Source organism: Amblyomma mixtum, chromosome 5, assembly GCF_055824585.1.
Source record: "Amblyomma mixtum isolate Tamu chromosome 5, ASM5582458v1, whole genome shotgun sequence".
NCBI lineage: Eukaryota > Metazoa > Arthropoda > Arachnida > Ixodida > Ixodidae > Amblyomma > Amblyomma mixtum.
Window position 1 is genome coordinate 194,533,645 of NC_143016.1, and position 17,279 is coordinate 194,550,923.

A 17,279-nucleotide genomic window follows, 5' to 3' on the forward strand; every position below is an offset into this window, starting at 1 on the left:
AAGCCTATTTCTAGACTTAGTGACCAACTTCCTTCCAACAAGTTTAATATTTCATGTGTTTGGTGCCATGGAAGCTAGCCAGACTTTTCAAATGGAAGCGTGCGACCTTTAGCATTTTCCGACGTTTCTAACCGCGGGCCTCAACAGGTCGCCAGAGAAGGAGATCTATACTCCCTGCTTTCAGGCACCATTTAGTTCAAGAATGCATTAAACATGCTCATCTTTCTTTCTCCGCCCACTTTGTACACAGGTCCAAACCATCCTAAAAGTTGCTAATATAAAACAAGTTTGAGAAAAGTATACTTATCACGTAGCGCCGTAGCGGCGACTGCTGCGTTGAACTGGGACAACTGGTATCCGTGGCTACAATTTTCACGATGGAGTTGAGGGCTTGAAAAAGCCAGAGAACTAATAAGGTAGAGAACGTCGATGGCGGCGTCATCAGTGGGTGGATCTCTTTCGGCGTTGCTATGTCCACGAATTCACTATGACGGGATTTTGCGCACCGCTCGGAGGAGAGGAAAGAAGTTTGGCGGGCCTGGAGCAGTAGTGTATATAGATCTGTAGAGTGGTTTATTGGCACGTTGAAGCGCTGGCAACGAAGACCCGGGCGCAAGTCGTCTAGGAACCAGCGAGGCGAGAGCCCGGCACACCAGCGGCAGTTCTCCAGCACGAGCCTTTTACGGGCGGTGCTAGCGCTTCGTCGTCGTTGGTGGCGGTGCTGAACCATCTTCTTCATTCCAACTGCCCCGGCGGAAAGAGGGAGCCATCCTGGCGACTGAAGGCGAGGAGACGACGAGAGGGCTGTAATAAGGCTTCAAGCGGCTGACATGAACGACGTTGCGGCCATGGCGGCGATGGTCCAAAGAAGGTGTCACCGGTTCGATGATATAGTTCACTGGTGACGTACGCTCTAAGATGCGGTAAGGACCAATGTGCCTGGCCGAAAATTTGGACGCAGCCGGAACAGAGAGCCAGACTAATGATCCAATGGAGAAGTGTGTAGCGGGCGTGTCTTGATCCGACTCATGATTCCGGAGCCCTTGACGTTCGGCGGTGAAGGAGCGAGCCAACTGGCGGCACTGCTCAGCATGGCGGGTAATATCAGAAAGGGAAGTATATTCTGAGCTGTCAGGGTTGTAGGGAAGGATTGTGTCGAGCAGTCAGGAAGGCTGGCGCCCAAATAAAAAAAATGGGGAAAAGCCGGTGGTTGCTTGAGATGCGGTGTTATACACATAGGTCACGAACGGAAGGACTTGATCCCAATTAGAGCTGTCGGAGCTAATGTACATGGCGATAATGTCCCGAAGAGTACGGTTGAATCGTTCGGTGAGGCCGTTGGTTTGGGGGTGGTAAGCGGTAGTGGTACGGTGGACTGAGTGGCATGCATCGAGAAGCTCACGAACAACTTCCGACAAGAAAACACGGCCGCGGTCACTGAGAAGTTCTCGCGGAGCGCCGTGACGCAGGACGAAGTGATGAAGAAGGAACAAGGCGACGTCGCGAGCAGTAGCCGCAGGTAGGGCAGCGTTTCTGTGGCCCCAGGTGGGCGTTTCTGTGGCGTGTGTATTTAAGAGCGGGGTCTTGGTCATTCTTGAAATAAAGTTGATAGTTCAGCGCTCTGTCCTGTCCCCCTTTCTGTCTGTTTTTTCCTAACCGTGTTCGCACTGCTGAAATCGTATGGATTCCCACCAACTAGCCCGCAAGATTGTGTTATTCAGCATACTGAGTGAGGTGGTCCACGGCGACTATGATCCATCGATTCCCGGCGGTCGTGAAGGGCAGCGGTCCATATAGGTCGATGCCCACACGATCGAAAGGGCGAGCCGGGCACGGTAATGGCTGTAGCAGGGCAGTCGAGGGTCGAGGTGACTTCCGCTGCTGACAGGCTGTGCAGGAGCGAACGTAGCGACGAACAAAGTTGTACTTGCCCCGCCAGTAGTACCTCTGGCGTAGCCGCTCGTAGGTTTTTAGCGATCCAGCGTGAGCGCTTTGAGGGTCGGCGTGGTAGTGCGCACAGATCTCAGACCGAAGATGGCGGGGAATCACGAGGAGCCACTTTCGGCCGTCCGGACGATAGTTGCGGCGGTACAGGAGATCGTCGCGGATGTCGAAATGGGAAGCTTGGCGACGAAGGGCCCGAGGGAAGGAGGACGTAGAGTGTGCACGAAGGGCATCGAGCAAGGAACAAATCCATGGATCCTGGCGTTGTTGATTGGGCATGTCGATAGTAGTGAGCGCTGCGAGTAGGGAATCAGATACGAGGGAAGAGGGCACAGGAGAGGGCAGCGGCGAGCGTGACAAGGCGTCGGCGTCGGAGTGCTTGCGGCCCGACCGGTAGACTACGGTAATATCGAATTCCTGAAGACGGAGTGCCCAGCGGCCAAGGCGTCCTGAGGGATCTTTGAGGGAGGCCAACCAACACAAGGCGTGGTGATCAGTAACGACGGTGAACTGGCGGCCATATAAGTAAGGGCGGAATTTCGTGAGAGCCCACACTACGGCCAGACACTCCTTTTCAGTCACGGTGTAGTTCGACTCAGCTTTGGTGAGAGCACGGCTTGCGTACGCAACAACGTATTCAGAAAATTCGGGCTTGCGCTGGGCTAGGACAGCACCGAGGCCAATTCCGCTTGCGTTGGTGTGCACCTCAGTAGGAACACTGGGGTCATAGTGCCGAAGAATAGGGGGTGAAGTAAGAAGACGGCGGAGCGCAGCAAAAGCTTCATCGCAGGCAGAGTCCCACGTAGACAGGTCGGCGGTACCATTGAGGAGTTTCGTAAGGGGCGCGACGATAGAGGCGAAATTAGGGACAAAGCATCGAAAATAGGAGCAGAGCCCCACATATCGGCGCACCTGTTTCGTAGAGGTCGGTTTAGGGAAATCAGCCACAGCACGGAGTTTGTCAGGATCAGGTAGGACGCCATCTTTGGATACGAGGTGGCCGAGTATTGTCAGTTGCCGGGCGCCAAAGTGACATTTCTTGAGGTTAAGTTGAAGGCCAGCACGGGTGAGGCAGATCAATATCTGGCGCAAGCGCTGGAGGTGCGTCGGAAAATCGGGCGAAAACACAACAACATCATACAAGTAGCAGAAACAAATGTTCCACTTGAGGCCGCGCAATATGTTGTCCATCAATCGTTCGAACGTGGCGGGAGCGTTACAGAGACCGAATGGCGTTACGGTGAATTCATATAGGCCGTCAGGGGTAACGAATGCCGTTTTAGGACGGTCGGACTCAGATATCGGGACTTGCCAATAGCCGGAACGGAGATCCAGAGAGGAGAAGAATTCGGCGCCTTGCAAGCAGTCAAGGGCGTCGTCAATACGGGGTAGCGGGTAGACGTCTTTGCGCGTAATTTTGTTGAGCCGGCGATAGTCCACGCAAAATCGTATCGAGCCATCCTTCTTCTTCACCAGGACAACTTGGGATAACCAAGGACTGGAAGATGGCTGAATAATGCCGCGTTGTAGCATGTCCTCCACTTGCTCAGCGATGAGGCGGCGCTCGGGAAGTGACACCCGGTAGGGGCGCTGGCGGAGAGGAGTATGGGTACCGGTTTCAATGTGGTGCTCGACAGTGGTCGCACGGGCCCAAGAAGAGGACTGGTGGTCAAACGATGAGCGAAAATGGTTGAGCAGGCCAAGAAGCTGCGCGTGTTGAGCTGTGTCGAGGGCGGGGTCAATAGAGCGGTCGAAAATGTCCGAAGGCAGTGGGTGACCGGGAGTAGCGCCACGTGGGGTGAGGGCAGCGATGTCAGGACTGGAGGAGGTCACATCGGAGTCCAAGGAAGTGATCAAGTTAGCGGTTTCAAAATGGCTAAGGCACTCGCCACGGAGCAGGGAGAACGCAGAGAAGGAGGTGTTAGAGACGAGGATGGCGGCAGTACCGTGTTGAATGTCGATGACGGCGAAAGGAACATAGAGGCGTCGGCGAGAAGCAAGGATGGGGGAATGCGTGAAGAGAACGGTGGCGTCAGAAACAGGCGGCGCAAACAGGGACAAGCACAGCACTGTCAGGGGGAATTTGAGTGTCCTCGGCGACAACAAGCTTAGCATCACGGCGAATCGAAGGCTCGTCGAAGGGCGCATCACAGAGCGTAGAAAAGACGACATGCGCACGGGCGCAGTCAATGACGGCGCTGTGGCGGGATAGAAAATCCCAGCCAAGGATGACGTCATGGGAGCTTGCACGGAGAACTAAAAATTGGACAACATATAAAACATCGGCGATGCCTACGCGTGCTGTGCAAGGGGCAGAAGGATGAACGGGCTCGGCGCTAGCTGTACGGAGGGAGAGTCCAGAAGATGGGGTGGTAACTTTTCGAAGCGAACGGCAGAAGTTTTTGTTAATGACAGAAACGGTGGCCCCAGTGTCCACAAGCGCAAGTGTCTTGACGCCGTCCACAAACACTTCAAGAAGTTCAGAAGTGCAAGATGCCGGGCTAGTTGGTAATCCATGATGAAATAACAGCGCAAGGAACGGGACGAAAACACGAAGGAAGAAGACACAGACACGGGCGCTGACTAACAACTGAAATTTTATTTCAGTTATTTTATTTATTACACACCCCCCTCTTTGTACTTTATATATGTGTCCTGCTTCGAAATAAAATTTCAGTTGTTAGTCAGCGCCCGTGTCTGTGTCTTCTTCCTTCGTGTTTTCGTCCTGTTCCTTGCGCTGTTATTTCATCACTTCAAGAAGATTCGGCGGCGAAAGGCGAGGACTTAAGCAGGGCGATGATAGCGCAGTTCGTGCCTCAGGAACTGCGGCTGCTAGTTTTCCGAATCGGCGGGGACGGGGCGACGCCTCGTGGGCGACAAGGGGCGGCGGCGAGGGGAGGGTGAGCGGTGGGAAACGTAGGGCTGGGGACCAATCGCGCGGTCAGGTGAGGTACCCTGATGGGGTGGTTCGAAAGGTGGGCGAAAGGTGCGATCCGTATCGCGGTAGTCCGGCAGTGGGTGGAGAGGCGCAGGCAGAGTACGTCGACAGAGGCGAGCGACGTTGCCTGGAAAACCGCAGGCGTAGCAGATCGGTCGGTTGTCAGCCGTGCGCCAAGGATTGTAGGCAGCGGGCGCGAAACGCTGTAGGGAAACAACAGGCGCAGGCACCGTAGGAGGAACATATGCATAGGCCTGCGGCCGCTGTGGTCTTCTGACAGCCTCGGCATACGTGAGAGGCATGGGTGCGGGCGGCATGCTTACTGGAGGGTCGTAGCTTAACGGGGCGGCAACTGGGGCGGGCTGGATCGGGAGTAGACCGGCCTGGGGAGCCAAGGGTGCCGGTTGCCGAAGACTAGAAAGTGCATTGGCGACCTCCTGCGTGATGGCATTCTGAATCTCAGGACTGAGGACGGGCGGTGACGGGTGTGGGTTAGATATGAGCGAGAGCTGCCGGGCGACCTCTTCCCGCACGAAGTCTTTGATTGTGGCTAGTAAGTCGTGGTTGACGCCCAGGCCGGAGATGGAGTCGGCAGGCGGGGGAGGGCGACGAGCGCAAAGACGTTGCTTGCGCAACTCGTCAAAACTTTGGCACAGTGTATAAACCGAGGTGACGGTGGTGGGGCTCTTCGCCAGCAACATCTGAAAAGCGTCGTCGTCGATGCCTTTCAGGACGTGCTTAATCTTGTCAGCTTCGGACATAGCCGGATCAACACGCTTGCATAGGTCGACTACATCTTCAATGTAGCTCGTGAAAGTCTCGTCCGTGTGCTGAGCTCGGACACGCATGCTGTGCTCAGCGTGCAGTTTCTGCACGGCGGGACGGCCGAAAACCTCCGCAAGTGTGCTCTTGAAAACGGCCCAGGTGGGAATGTCGGCCTCGTGGTTTCGGAAGCACAGGTTCACTACGTCGCTCAGGTAGAATATAACATTGGTCAGTTTGACGCTGTCATCCCAGTTGTTATGGCGGCTCACCCGTTCGTATGATTCCAGCCAATCTTCCACATCCTGGTCGCTGTGGCCGCTGAAAACAGCGGGGTCGCGCTGCCGGATGGCACCGGTGCAGATGACTGGCTGCGGCGGGGGGGCGGGCTGTTGACTCTTCTTGGACATCGGGATGGTGCGACTGCGAAGGTCCACGGTGATGGGGAACGGTGAACGCAGCAACCTCCACCAAATGTAGAGTGGTTTATTGGCACGTTGAAGCGCTGGCAACGAAGACCCGGGCGCAAGTCGTCCAGGAACCAGCGAGGCGACAGCCTGGCACACCAGCGGCAGTTGATGTTGTTGTTGTTGTCCTCTAGAAAATGGCGCATACCCACTGCGGGGGATTGGCCAAGACACAGGCGGCAACTGATAGGTGTACAAAATGTTAAACAAGAAAATAATAGTGGGGAAAAATAAAATAATCATGATAATAATAGCAATTAGGAAATAAATGAAAGGATCTCAGATGTGTAATTGAAATAGGTTAAACAAATGCTGTGAGATCGGTGACTGAAATAGAGAACGGGGCTAAATATTCCACGTTTCAGAAAGCTTTCATTGCAGAGAAATATTGATCATGAGCACGAGCCTTTTATGGGTGGCGCTAGCGCTTCGTCGTCGTTGGTGGCGGTGCTGAACCATCTTCTTCATTCCAGATCCATTATCTGTTTTTCATTTCATTTGGCGTGGCAGCAGAAACACACGAAAGAAGCAGGCGGCCAATGACGGAGGTCACGATATAGCTGATTTTACTTCAACGGCTGCGAAGGAGTTCATCATAAACTTAAAAATGAAATAATCACATCTTGAAATCGAAAAATTGAGGTGAAATCAAATAAAAAAGAAATGAATAACAAATCACCAACATCGGCTGCCATATCCAGCCGTTGCCATACGGCGCCGATGTCCAGTCGTCATCCAGCCAATGGTCGGAAGCTGGACAAGTGGATTCTGATAGAATACGGGCCCATTCACTCCTTTCCCCTGTGTCGATGAAAGCTCTAGCTTCCACGATGATGCTAGCCTGCTGTGCCCGGGGAAATATCAGGGTGGCCGGAAGTGTCCTCATGCAGAGATCTTTCCTTCCACTGCAGGTAGGCAGAGGCACGGTCGTCTTCAAATGGTAAACTGGCGAGTGCTTCGAGAACAGAAGAGCCGCAAGAGCCCGTGAGGCAATGCAAGCTAATACACATTGCTCTGTACGCATGCAGTCTTGGAGTAATCGGTCATTTAGTCGCATAAATTGGCCTGAAGAAGGTTTAATTCTTCAACCGATTGAAACCTCGCTCCCTTCAATAACAGATCCACCTACAGGTCAGACACTCTGTTACAACTGTCAAATCCACGGGCGCGCGTGCTAGCCCTTTGTACCTAGTGACACGGGCTGGAACACATTATTTTTCAGTCCTCACTGCAGTCCAACAACGCTCTTTGTCATTTCCATGCAGTGCGGGCAGGACATCATGATTTTTTCACCTTTTTTTTTGCCCACTGTAAAGTCTGTCATATCCACGCGGTCTTACGAAGTTTAAAAACGAGCGCAATCTCTACTCCTATGTCTCTGTATCTTCTGGTCCTTGCAGGTTTTAGCGTAATTTGGTCATAATCGATCTTTACCACTTTACCACCTTTGCGAGTCGATTATTTTCATCAGTTTGTTTTCGTATGTTCGTAGCTTGAGACATGGGCGATCACTTCCCGCAGCACATTTGCGACCAGGGGCGCTATGCCGGAAGGCCCGAGTTTGGCGCTCGCCCGAGTTTCATCCGAGTTTGCGATGACGGCAGTCAGTGAACGAAGATAGCGCGGAACGTGGGCAGGCAGCAGACAATAAAATGTAGAGATAAAGCCACGTAAACGCGATACAAGCGCACCCTACGCGCCTGTTTCACACTTAAAACACAATACACTGCACAATACCAGGCCGCAGCGCTACCTGAAGTTATCAGCGCCATATCAGCAATCGCGAAATCGTGACTTCTCTGCTATCTATCTGCACACTCGCCGCTATAGATACAACTTATAAAAACAGCAGTTGCTAACACTGGGCCGCGGTCCGCGGCGTCTTGTATCACTCCGCTGGCTAATCGCAACTGTAAACGAAATAAATTTTTTAATGCTTGACTCTATCAAACAATCCACGTATCAAAGCTGTAGAGCTCACAACTTTTTTTCTTGTGCTAAGCTTCTTGTTTACGTAACAAGAAACGTTTCAGCCACAGACTACTTTTTCGTCGTGGAGGAATTCTACGCGCGGAGGCTGAATGTGGGCGGAGCTTCACTGCAGACTTAAGTTGTATCCGACTATAGCTGTTTGACACGCCTTTTCGGGCGCGTCAAAGGCGTGTCTTCTTTTTCATCATTTTTCATGCTCTATCTGTCTCTCCATTTCCGAAGACGAACAGTGCGCACTAGGTGCACTCTTGTATCAACCCTTTCTCTTCTCTCGAATACGTTAAAAAGCAACAGAAGATATTATGAACATTTTGTTCATTTCCAAATGTATTTTAAAATGTGAATCCAATGAAGCGTTGTTGAAGAGGATAGCTTTAGGGAATTAACAAAAATTTGACACATTCTGCCGCTAGTGGCGATAGTGAGGCCATAGCCTGCAACGTAGCTTGCATACGAACTAGAGCGGCAGCCGACCGTGCCGAAAACAAGAGAGCTCCTCCGCTGACACGCCGCCGGTAGCGCTGCCTTCGACTGGAAAGACTGGGCAACTACTACACGCTGAATCTCTCTTCTTTTTCGGACATTGCGATAATATATTTTATTGTGTCGTATATTAAAATATTAGTCATGCATCTTCTGGCTTGCATAATACACAAAAGCAAAAAACTGAGCTGCACTGTACCCCCGCGTCACTGCTGCTCTCTGCAGTGCCCTCAGGTGGAGTTCTCCGATGCTACGGCCGCTGCCGCACCCCGCTTGCTTTTAGTACCATTGCTTTTAGTACGCTCTTGGCGAATATCAGCGGTAGAAATTGGCCGTGCGAGCGTCGGTGATGCGGTGTGAGGAAAAAATTGCTGTTTGGCTGTATTCAATGATTCATTACGTATACCTGTTTTGTGTGGCGCCTCTTTAGTGCACTGCGGATGCGAAGAGCGTGCTACCCAGCGGCGCAACTCATCCTATGTCGTCAGACGCTGACTAAAAGCTGTGAAGGTGGTGGCGCGCGTATCTGCGTAGTATTTGTTTACGTCGCGCACTTCAAGGCTTTGCGTACTGGTTTTGTCACTAACGTCGATCGCCGTTGTATACCGCAGTGACATCGCAATAATATCGTTCGGACAGATGAGGGATCCTGTTTGTTATAATGGAATCGGACTTATAACACAGAAAGGTCTTACGGTTGTGAAGTACGCAGTCCTTGCGTGCTGGAAATTACAAACTCTTTATCGCACTGGGTCTCGAGCAGCCACCGTTTGTCGATACAGGATGTGTTTGACACATTGATGCTGAGCTTTATCACCGATGAAAGGACGGCCAAGCCAAACACCGGTGGTGCGATGTTTTGGAGTAGGACGTGCTCCAAGCACCGTTTCGTCGTCGTGCTCCGTGTTTGACGCCTTGCAAGCAGGCGTGACGCGCCGTCAGCATGGTGCAGTGTGTTACGTGGTTGCAACAGGCTATATAGTATTGTGCAATCTTGGTATGCGAGCGAAGAAATCGGCGGTTGTCGCCACGTTGCGTGTCCTTCGCAGAGGTGCTTAGATTAATCAGCGATGACGTCCGTTTTTGCCTGTTATATTTCGATGGTCAACATCGTCGATGTCTGTCAGCAATCAGCACAGCCGCGCAGCATACCTGTAGCAGGCAGGGATGTTGGGAGTGGCCCACCCATAGCGCGTACGCCTATAATTTATGTACGGCACGCCGGGGGCGTGACCAATGGTTTTGATTGACAGGTGAACTCGGAGCTAAACTCGTGAACGGTGAAGTGCCCCGAATTCATCTCGGGACTGTCATGGCGGCAGCAGCAGCAGCCTGGGTCATCGCTTCCTCTGACGTGTTTACTGCCATGGCCGACGACGAATATTTTCGCCTGTCCAAAACATCGGTGCGATGGTTGTGTAAAGAGTTAGGCGACGACCCACGCCTGCGGAGAGTGCGTACCGGGCCTCATTCGCTTTCGGTCGAAGAGCAAGTCCGGTCGAAGAGCAAGTCCAAGATTGCATTCTTATGCAATATTCAGAGTCGCAATAAACGTTTCACTTTGGCTGAAGTGGAAAAGCTCCTGCCGGAAGCACTGGCGTCTGTAAGCCAGGAAAACTGGCAAAACTGTTGTGTTCATGTAGAGCAAGTTGAGGCTGAAGCATGCAAATGCGATATGACTGTTGACGCTGAAATTGAACCGGTTGTCTTCAGCATTTCTGACTTGTGCAACTCCTCCTCTGATGAGTCGAGCACTGATTCCAGTGATGAAGATTTGAGTGGCATCGAGGAACTTGTCTGACTTCGAATTGATGTGTAATACACATACTACCGAGGAAAGAGACAGGACTCATCGGCTTGCTGTGATCACCTTTGTGCATGTGTGGGCGGAAATGTGAAATATGTGTGCATGTGGGTATGTGTGTGTGTTATCAGTCTACAGAGGAAATTGTACCATTTCCATCAAAAATTGTAACGTTTACATCAAATCATTGCGTCATTGCAATTCGTTGCATCAAAGTGTATCGGGCAGTAACTTGTAGTGTAGGTGGTGAGGTGGTCGTGTTAGTAGTGTCTGTATAGAAGTAGAATTTGTAAGGGAGTGCAAATAGTACTTTTTCCAATTAGAATACGTATACTGGTACACGTCGTCAATGTGTGCAGTTTTTGGAAGATTAATTGCAGAAAGATACAGTGGAGCTTAATCAAGCTTTGTGTCAATTATTCGAAAAGTATCTGAAAATTTGAGAGCAAATTGGATATATTTAAAATAATTTTGAACATATACTGTTTGATTCGTTCGACTAACTGAACAGAAATTTATTCAATTATGCTGTCCGAAAAGCTGGAACATTCACAAACCCCTAGGCATTGTCCACATTTTGTGTGTGAGGGTTGGGAATGGTATGTATGGGTGTCTGATCTTCATGTCCTGAAAAGGGATTCCTGGTTTGGTGTTGTCTTGCATTACTGTCACTCTCTGGTCATTTTGACATGTTATGCAGTGCCAGTGTTGAGGTAGCCAGTACTCTATGTTTTGTCCTCAATTTTTCGGAGGTGTGAATGATTTCAAGCTGGCTCTTGCTCAGTTAAATGTGAATTTGTTTCTAGTCCTGTCTTTGTTAATACATTGGTCAGGTTTTCGTTTTATCAAAGGGTGTTGTTCGATGGCTCCACATTTTTTTTTCAGTTTTGGAGCACTTGACTGATTGTGTGTTGGTGTACATCCACTGCATTTGTCCTTTAATTTGTATGCACTGTGATCCATGCCGCTGGGTGTTTCCAGGATAAACCATTTCTCGCAAACATTGCGGGGTCAGCATTCTTGATTGTCTTGTCTCATTTATTGTTTGCTCTTTCGAAGTATTTTTTCCTAGAAGTGTTTTAAGTATTTTGGAACTCTTTTTATCTGGCTGCATGCAAATCCCGCCTGAGCAGCTTCTGCTCTTCTAGGAGAGCAGGGAAATCGAGCTAAGCTGACTCTTGAGGCAGTACTATTTTCTGTCACTGTGAATCAAGACTATGTTTAAAATGTAACACTTAACACGGGAAAACAGGCCATATCGAGGTGGTGTGTGTAAAAATAATTTTACCAATCAGTTTAAATATACTGCTCTTTTGCCGCATATAATAGCCAAGTTATAGAGCCCTCTTCAATGACAAAGGAAAAGGCGCTTTGCTTAAGAACGGAGATATCTTAACAAAAACAAAAGAATTGCAGATATGCACAAGAATGTGACACATATACAGTGAGAAAATAGGCGATTAAGAAGTCTAGAACATGTTTTCTGCGCTCCTGCATGATAAACCAGCATTGTAAATTAACAGACATCTTGGTTCTGAACTTTGCGATCAGTAAAATATATTTTTTCTCGCCAAGCCCTTTGGGCTGCTCTACAGAACAGTGCTAAAGTCGGTCCCAGCCTCTTTTGGCGAAGACTGGATCAGCCGCTAACCGGTTGCACAGAACAATTCCTAACATGCCAGGTACCTTAAGGGAGGCCCACAAAAAAGTGGGCTCCTCTGCAACGGCGAAATCGAAAGTTGCAGACGGCCACTTGTTAATCGGGCCACTGCAGAGCACTCACCACTGTGCTAATTAATTAAACCCGACGAATGAATGTCATCTTTCGCACAAACCTTTCGCTTGCATCTAAAAAGTATAGTCACAATGCTGCAGGATCGGGAAGAAAACCGCCACTGCTGACCAAAAGCCGGTGCGAGCTCATTGACAACGAATTTCGGACAGCTCACATTAACGCGGTATGCATCAAATGAACAGATGCATGCAGTTCATTTCAGAACACGACCTAATATTCAAGCGATTCTGAACAAAACGAGTTTTCTCATTCAAGTCACGCGAAATTCAACTTGCGATGAAAAAAAAAGTGGGAAAAAAAGTTCTGGCATGCAGGATTTGAACCCACGCACTCCAATTGCCTGTCGACTCTCCGGAGTGACGCGTTAGACCACACGGCCACAGAACAGCGCGGAGTGGTACACCCCTTTTTCTTTTTTCTTTTTGCGTACTACTTCCGTAACGTTCACCGCGTTGCACATGTGGCTCGTGGCCATTGGCAGTCAGCTGATGACGGGACCGTAGCGTTGGTAGCGTTCCCTCGCGGTACAAAGCAAAATTTAATAATGCATGAATCACTCTAAAGCGCTTTAAATCCAACTCTTGCACACTATAAAATGCTTGTAAAGGTGTACTAAGTGCATTATAAAATTCAACAAACTTCGTTTGTCTAATTGCATACGCAATGCACTTGGTGGAGCGACACACAAATGAAAAGTGCACCGGCGGTTGGCTCACGTGACCCGTTCTTTGTAGACCGCCCAAGAAGCCCCATGAGGTAGCGCCGATGTGATGATAAAGCACGGAATATATCCAGATAACCCAATGAAGTTGGAGGCGTGACAAGGGTGGAATTTTGTCTTGCTACCATTAGTTCACTCATCTGAGGGCGTCGCCAGAGCTCGGGAAGATTCCGAGTTTCAGCAAACTCGAGCCTTCCAGCATAGCGCCCCAGGTGCGTACATCCCCCGCTCCACCTGCCGCACCTTAGCTGGTTCTAGCATTTCCCTTATGGGCAGCGTTCCGAGCCTCATGCTTCCTCATGGTTCCTTCCATGGTCGCCTCGAGCTGGCATCCGCACTTGCTTCCAGGCTTGCCTGCACGACGACGAGATGGGTCATATCTGATTCTTCGCTGCTGTTCTCGATCAGGTGCCCGGCGCAAAGCGTCAGAGCCCATCGGAGAAGGTATCGCCGTGGTGTCTGAAGCGGAATCTCAAGCGGTAAGCAGCGAAGACAAAGGGAATATTCTAGCTCTTGCACGCACCTGGACCACTGCACGTCCGCTATCTCACCCGTCTTTCTGTTCTCCGCGTACACTATACTACTACGCGGCTCTCACGCGGCTCTCGCTGCGAAACGGAATGGAATGAATTTCGAACAAGCATGAACACAGGTTACTCTCACCTTCGAGCACAGCGAGCGTGAACTGAGCGAGCGCAGTCTCGCCGACACCGTTGGCAGCAAGGCACTCGAATTTGGCGCTGTCCACCCGGGCGCGGACCGGCTCGATGCGCAGGACTGAGCCTTCGACGATCTCTCTCCAAGTGTACCGGGTTGTGTTGGAGACGCGCCTTCCCTTCTTACGCCACTCGATCTGCGGCTGTGGGTGCCCTGCAGCCGTGCAGACGAACACAGCCGACCGCCCTGCTATCACCGTCTGGTTGCGCGGAGAGAGAGTGATGGTCGGTGGCTCTGGAAAAGCACGCAATGTTGCCAGATATGCATTAAAAATACACAATAGGCAAAAATAACAACAAATGTTCTCCTTTAAAACAGACTGGGCACAGTGCAAAATGGTTGATTATTAACCACTTCTTGATCAGCCAAAGCTTATAAAAAGTGGCAGACAACACTGTGGGGCCCTCGGTTGTAGGCAGCGATACTTGCAGACATGACACCAAATTATGTACAGTCGTGTGCAATATTAGAGGGAAGAAAGTTTTTGCGCGGCATTGTAATTTTCTAGCTTCGCTACGACGCTTGGTTTGAGAGCGCAAGGCAGTAGCGGTGTGTTTTTTATAGACTCTTTTCTCAACTTCGGTACTTTTTAACCTCCCTTGCGTTACGTGAGGCCTGTCGCACGACAGAGCCACTTTCTTGTATCGAGTGCGCATGAACTCTCTCTATACGCCAGTAGAATGGCAAAAGATTGACCGCGCCGCCTCACCTATGTGTGTACACTGTGATGTTGTGGGTGATGTGAACCGTTACCTTTCAGTGTGCCCGTGTTTGTGTGCTGAACGTGAGGCACTGCTCAAGAACCTGAGGAGACAGAACGTTCTCATGGACGACATCCCACGCATCGCGTACCCTGAGGTCTCCCGAACTGAGCGACGATTAGTGTCACGATCATTACTGAAGTTTTTAGAGGACAGTGGCCTTATGGGTTAGTGGTAGGGACGGAACCTCTTAAATCATTGACTCCATTGGAGCAGTTGCCGACAGGACTCAGTAAGTCTAATCACGCCTCTATGTTTGCACCTCTACCACCACCAATACCCACATAACACAAAGAGGCGACCGCCGCAAGTCCTAGCCATAAAGACGAGAATAAATAAAAATGACGGAATATTCAGCTTGCTTGGCCGAATGCGAATTAGGTGCGCTCAAGGTTCGCTTTTCACTTCAGTTTCGCTACGAGGTTTGGTTTAAGAAGGCGAGGTGATAGCGGTGTGTTCTAGAGCGATTGCGCATGGATTGAAGTTGATGAAGACGACGACCTTCAAAGCACAGCACCAGTGAATGAGATGGATGATTTTTTAGCAAACTCTGCCCTTGATGGACCTATTGTCCCTTTCGTCCCAAATATGTTCACTTGACTCTAGCACGCTTTCAGCGATTCCAGCGTCTCTACTCCTTGACCCATGAACCTCTCCTTGCTGCAGCAGATATTCAACACCTGGCATTTCCTTGGAATGTGCGGATGTGCAGTTCGAGGCAATGTGAGGTGTCCATGACCCTTTTGCGCTGCAGGATACCGCGGCTCAATCTTTATTTATGCCGATCGGGGTTTTCGTTATCCATCCTTTGTGAGTCTTGTGGCGAAATTGAGTCTATAGAACATTTTTTCCTCTCCTGCCGGCGGCTCGCTGCTCTCCGTAGAATTTTCTTGAAGATCCCCCTCTCTTGGCTCGGGCTTCCTCTATCTATTTTGATTCTCTTATCCTTCGGGGCAAGCGCAAAGGGATATTCCCTGAAACCAGTGCGCGATTATATTCACGATTATATAATTTCATCTGGTAGATTCCTCTGCTAGATTGTTAATTCACAACTTTTCCTTCTCCGTATTTTTGTTTTGTGCAAATTCTGTCTTTGTGTCCCAAAGTTATCAAAATACTCTATTTCCTGTACATTAGTGCGTTTGTATCCGCTATGCACCCTGGCCAATCCCCCGCCGTGGGTATGTGCCATTAAACCTGAGGACATCATCATCATCATCATCCTCCTCATCATTGCAGTGAATGGCACATAAACATGCTGAATGTTCGGCTGTTGTTGCTGTTGCCTCTGAAGCGATGCTCGGCTGCGGCGACGACGTACTGATTTAATGCAGAGGCCAGGGAAGCTAAGGGGTTGCCGCCGCCCTGAGCTCGAATCGTACTCACGATGATCGAGTGTTTTGCCATTAAATTGCATACTTGGTCAAAAATTCTTCTTGAAGGTTGCCCACAACCCGGTGGGAACGTCGGCGTATTATGGGGATTGGAGATCTTAGTGCTAGGGCACCAAAAATTACCGACGATGACGTTATTTCCTAATGCGAAATTTGATGCTGCTCGATCGGCTCACGAGACAACCAACACTGTCCGCATACCACTGACAAGAGCTGACGCAGCAAGGCACCTTCAACTGCTCGCCCGAAACCTGACTAACATCGTGGTCTGCCCCTGGAGGTTGGACACCCCGCTCGCATCACTTCAACCTCTTGCTCCAGCATCATATACCATTCGGCCTCCCCCGCAGTAATACTACGCTGTTGTGCCGCCTGTGGCTGGGAGTGGCGTTCACAAACGCCTATTCCCATCTCATCTCAATGGCTGACTCTCCTGCGTGTGGCCAGTGTGGTTGTGACGAGACGATCAGCCACCTCCTCTGTGACTGCCCTCGTTTTGAGCGAGAGCGCGGTTGCCTAGTTGCTTCTCTGCTCCGCTTGGACTCGCGTCCTTTAACAGAGTCTAACGTTCTGGGGCCTTGGACGCAACCTTCCAGACAACGGAAAGCGGTGAAAGCGCTCCTGAATTTCCTAAGGGACTCGGGGTTGCATTCCCGCCTATAATCTAAGTTTCCTGTGCGCGCCCTCTGTCCCTGTGACATAGTGGTCGCTGGACACTTAGACAACTCATTTCCTTGCCGCTCTTTTTCCTTTTTTCCCCTTTGTTCCCCTCCCCAAGTGTAGGGTAGCCAACTGGGCATCGCCTGGTTAACCTCCCTGCCTTTCCGTCCTTTTCTCTCTCTCTCTCTCTGAGCGCAGCTCATCACGTGTTTCAGCTTTTCGATAGTTTGAGGCAAATAATTCGAGCAAGTCATGTATGTACAATTACAGACAACTTGTTATTTTTCACACATAATCCTTCTTCAAGAAACACTCCACTAACCATTCTTGATTGTCATGAAGGAAGCTTTGTGGACGGAGAAATAGACGAATATGTGCTCGACTTGCTGCACCAATGTCTAGTTTTCAAAAACGAGGTCTACGTAAGTATTTCGCGAGGTTGTCACAGCTGTGGGATCCATTACGAGTGAGACGAACGGGATGTTCTCCCGCATAAGTGGTAAGAAATTCCTGTTTGTCATTTTATCTGCATTAATGTCCCCACCCACCCTGCCACCCTGGCAGGTGGCAGCGTTTCTGGCACAAAGCTGCCAATGCCAAAGCATGGAGCGCACATCTCTCGCTACCGCCACGTAGCTTAAAGCACGATTGAGGTGTCTATTGTTCCAAGAGGGCAGTTATGTGCCTTCCCTTTGATTCAGGTGTCCACCGAGATTTGTTACTGCGCATTTCCTTTTCTCAAAAACCAATTTATAAATTTTACCCTCTGCTTTCCAGCTTAAATTTTAGCTCTGCTCTATTGGTTTCGCAGCTGTGGGAGACAGATACCGCGCATTTCGTT

The 17,279-nt window shown here is 50.2% G+C and overlaps 1 protein-coding gene across 1 annotated transcript in view; it reads right to left on the minus strand.

Moving 5' to 3' along the window:
- LOC149345320 (tyrosine-protein phosphatase Lar-like) overlaps positions 1–17,279 on the minus strand; it is a 53,954-nt gene that overhangs the window by 20,586 nt on the left and 16,089 nt on the right. The window contains exon 2 of the mRNA XM_089547404.1: positions 13,570–13,942. Coding sequence (XP_089403530.1) covers positions 13,570–13,942 — 373 coding nt within the window. The remainder of the gene's footprint in view (positions 1–13,569; positions 13,943–17,279) is intronic.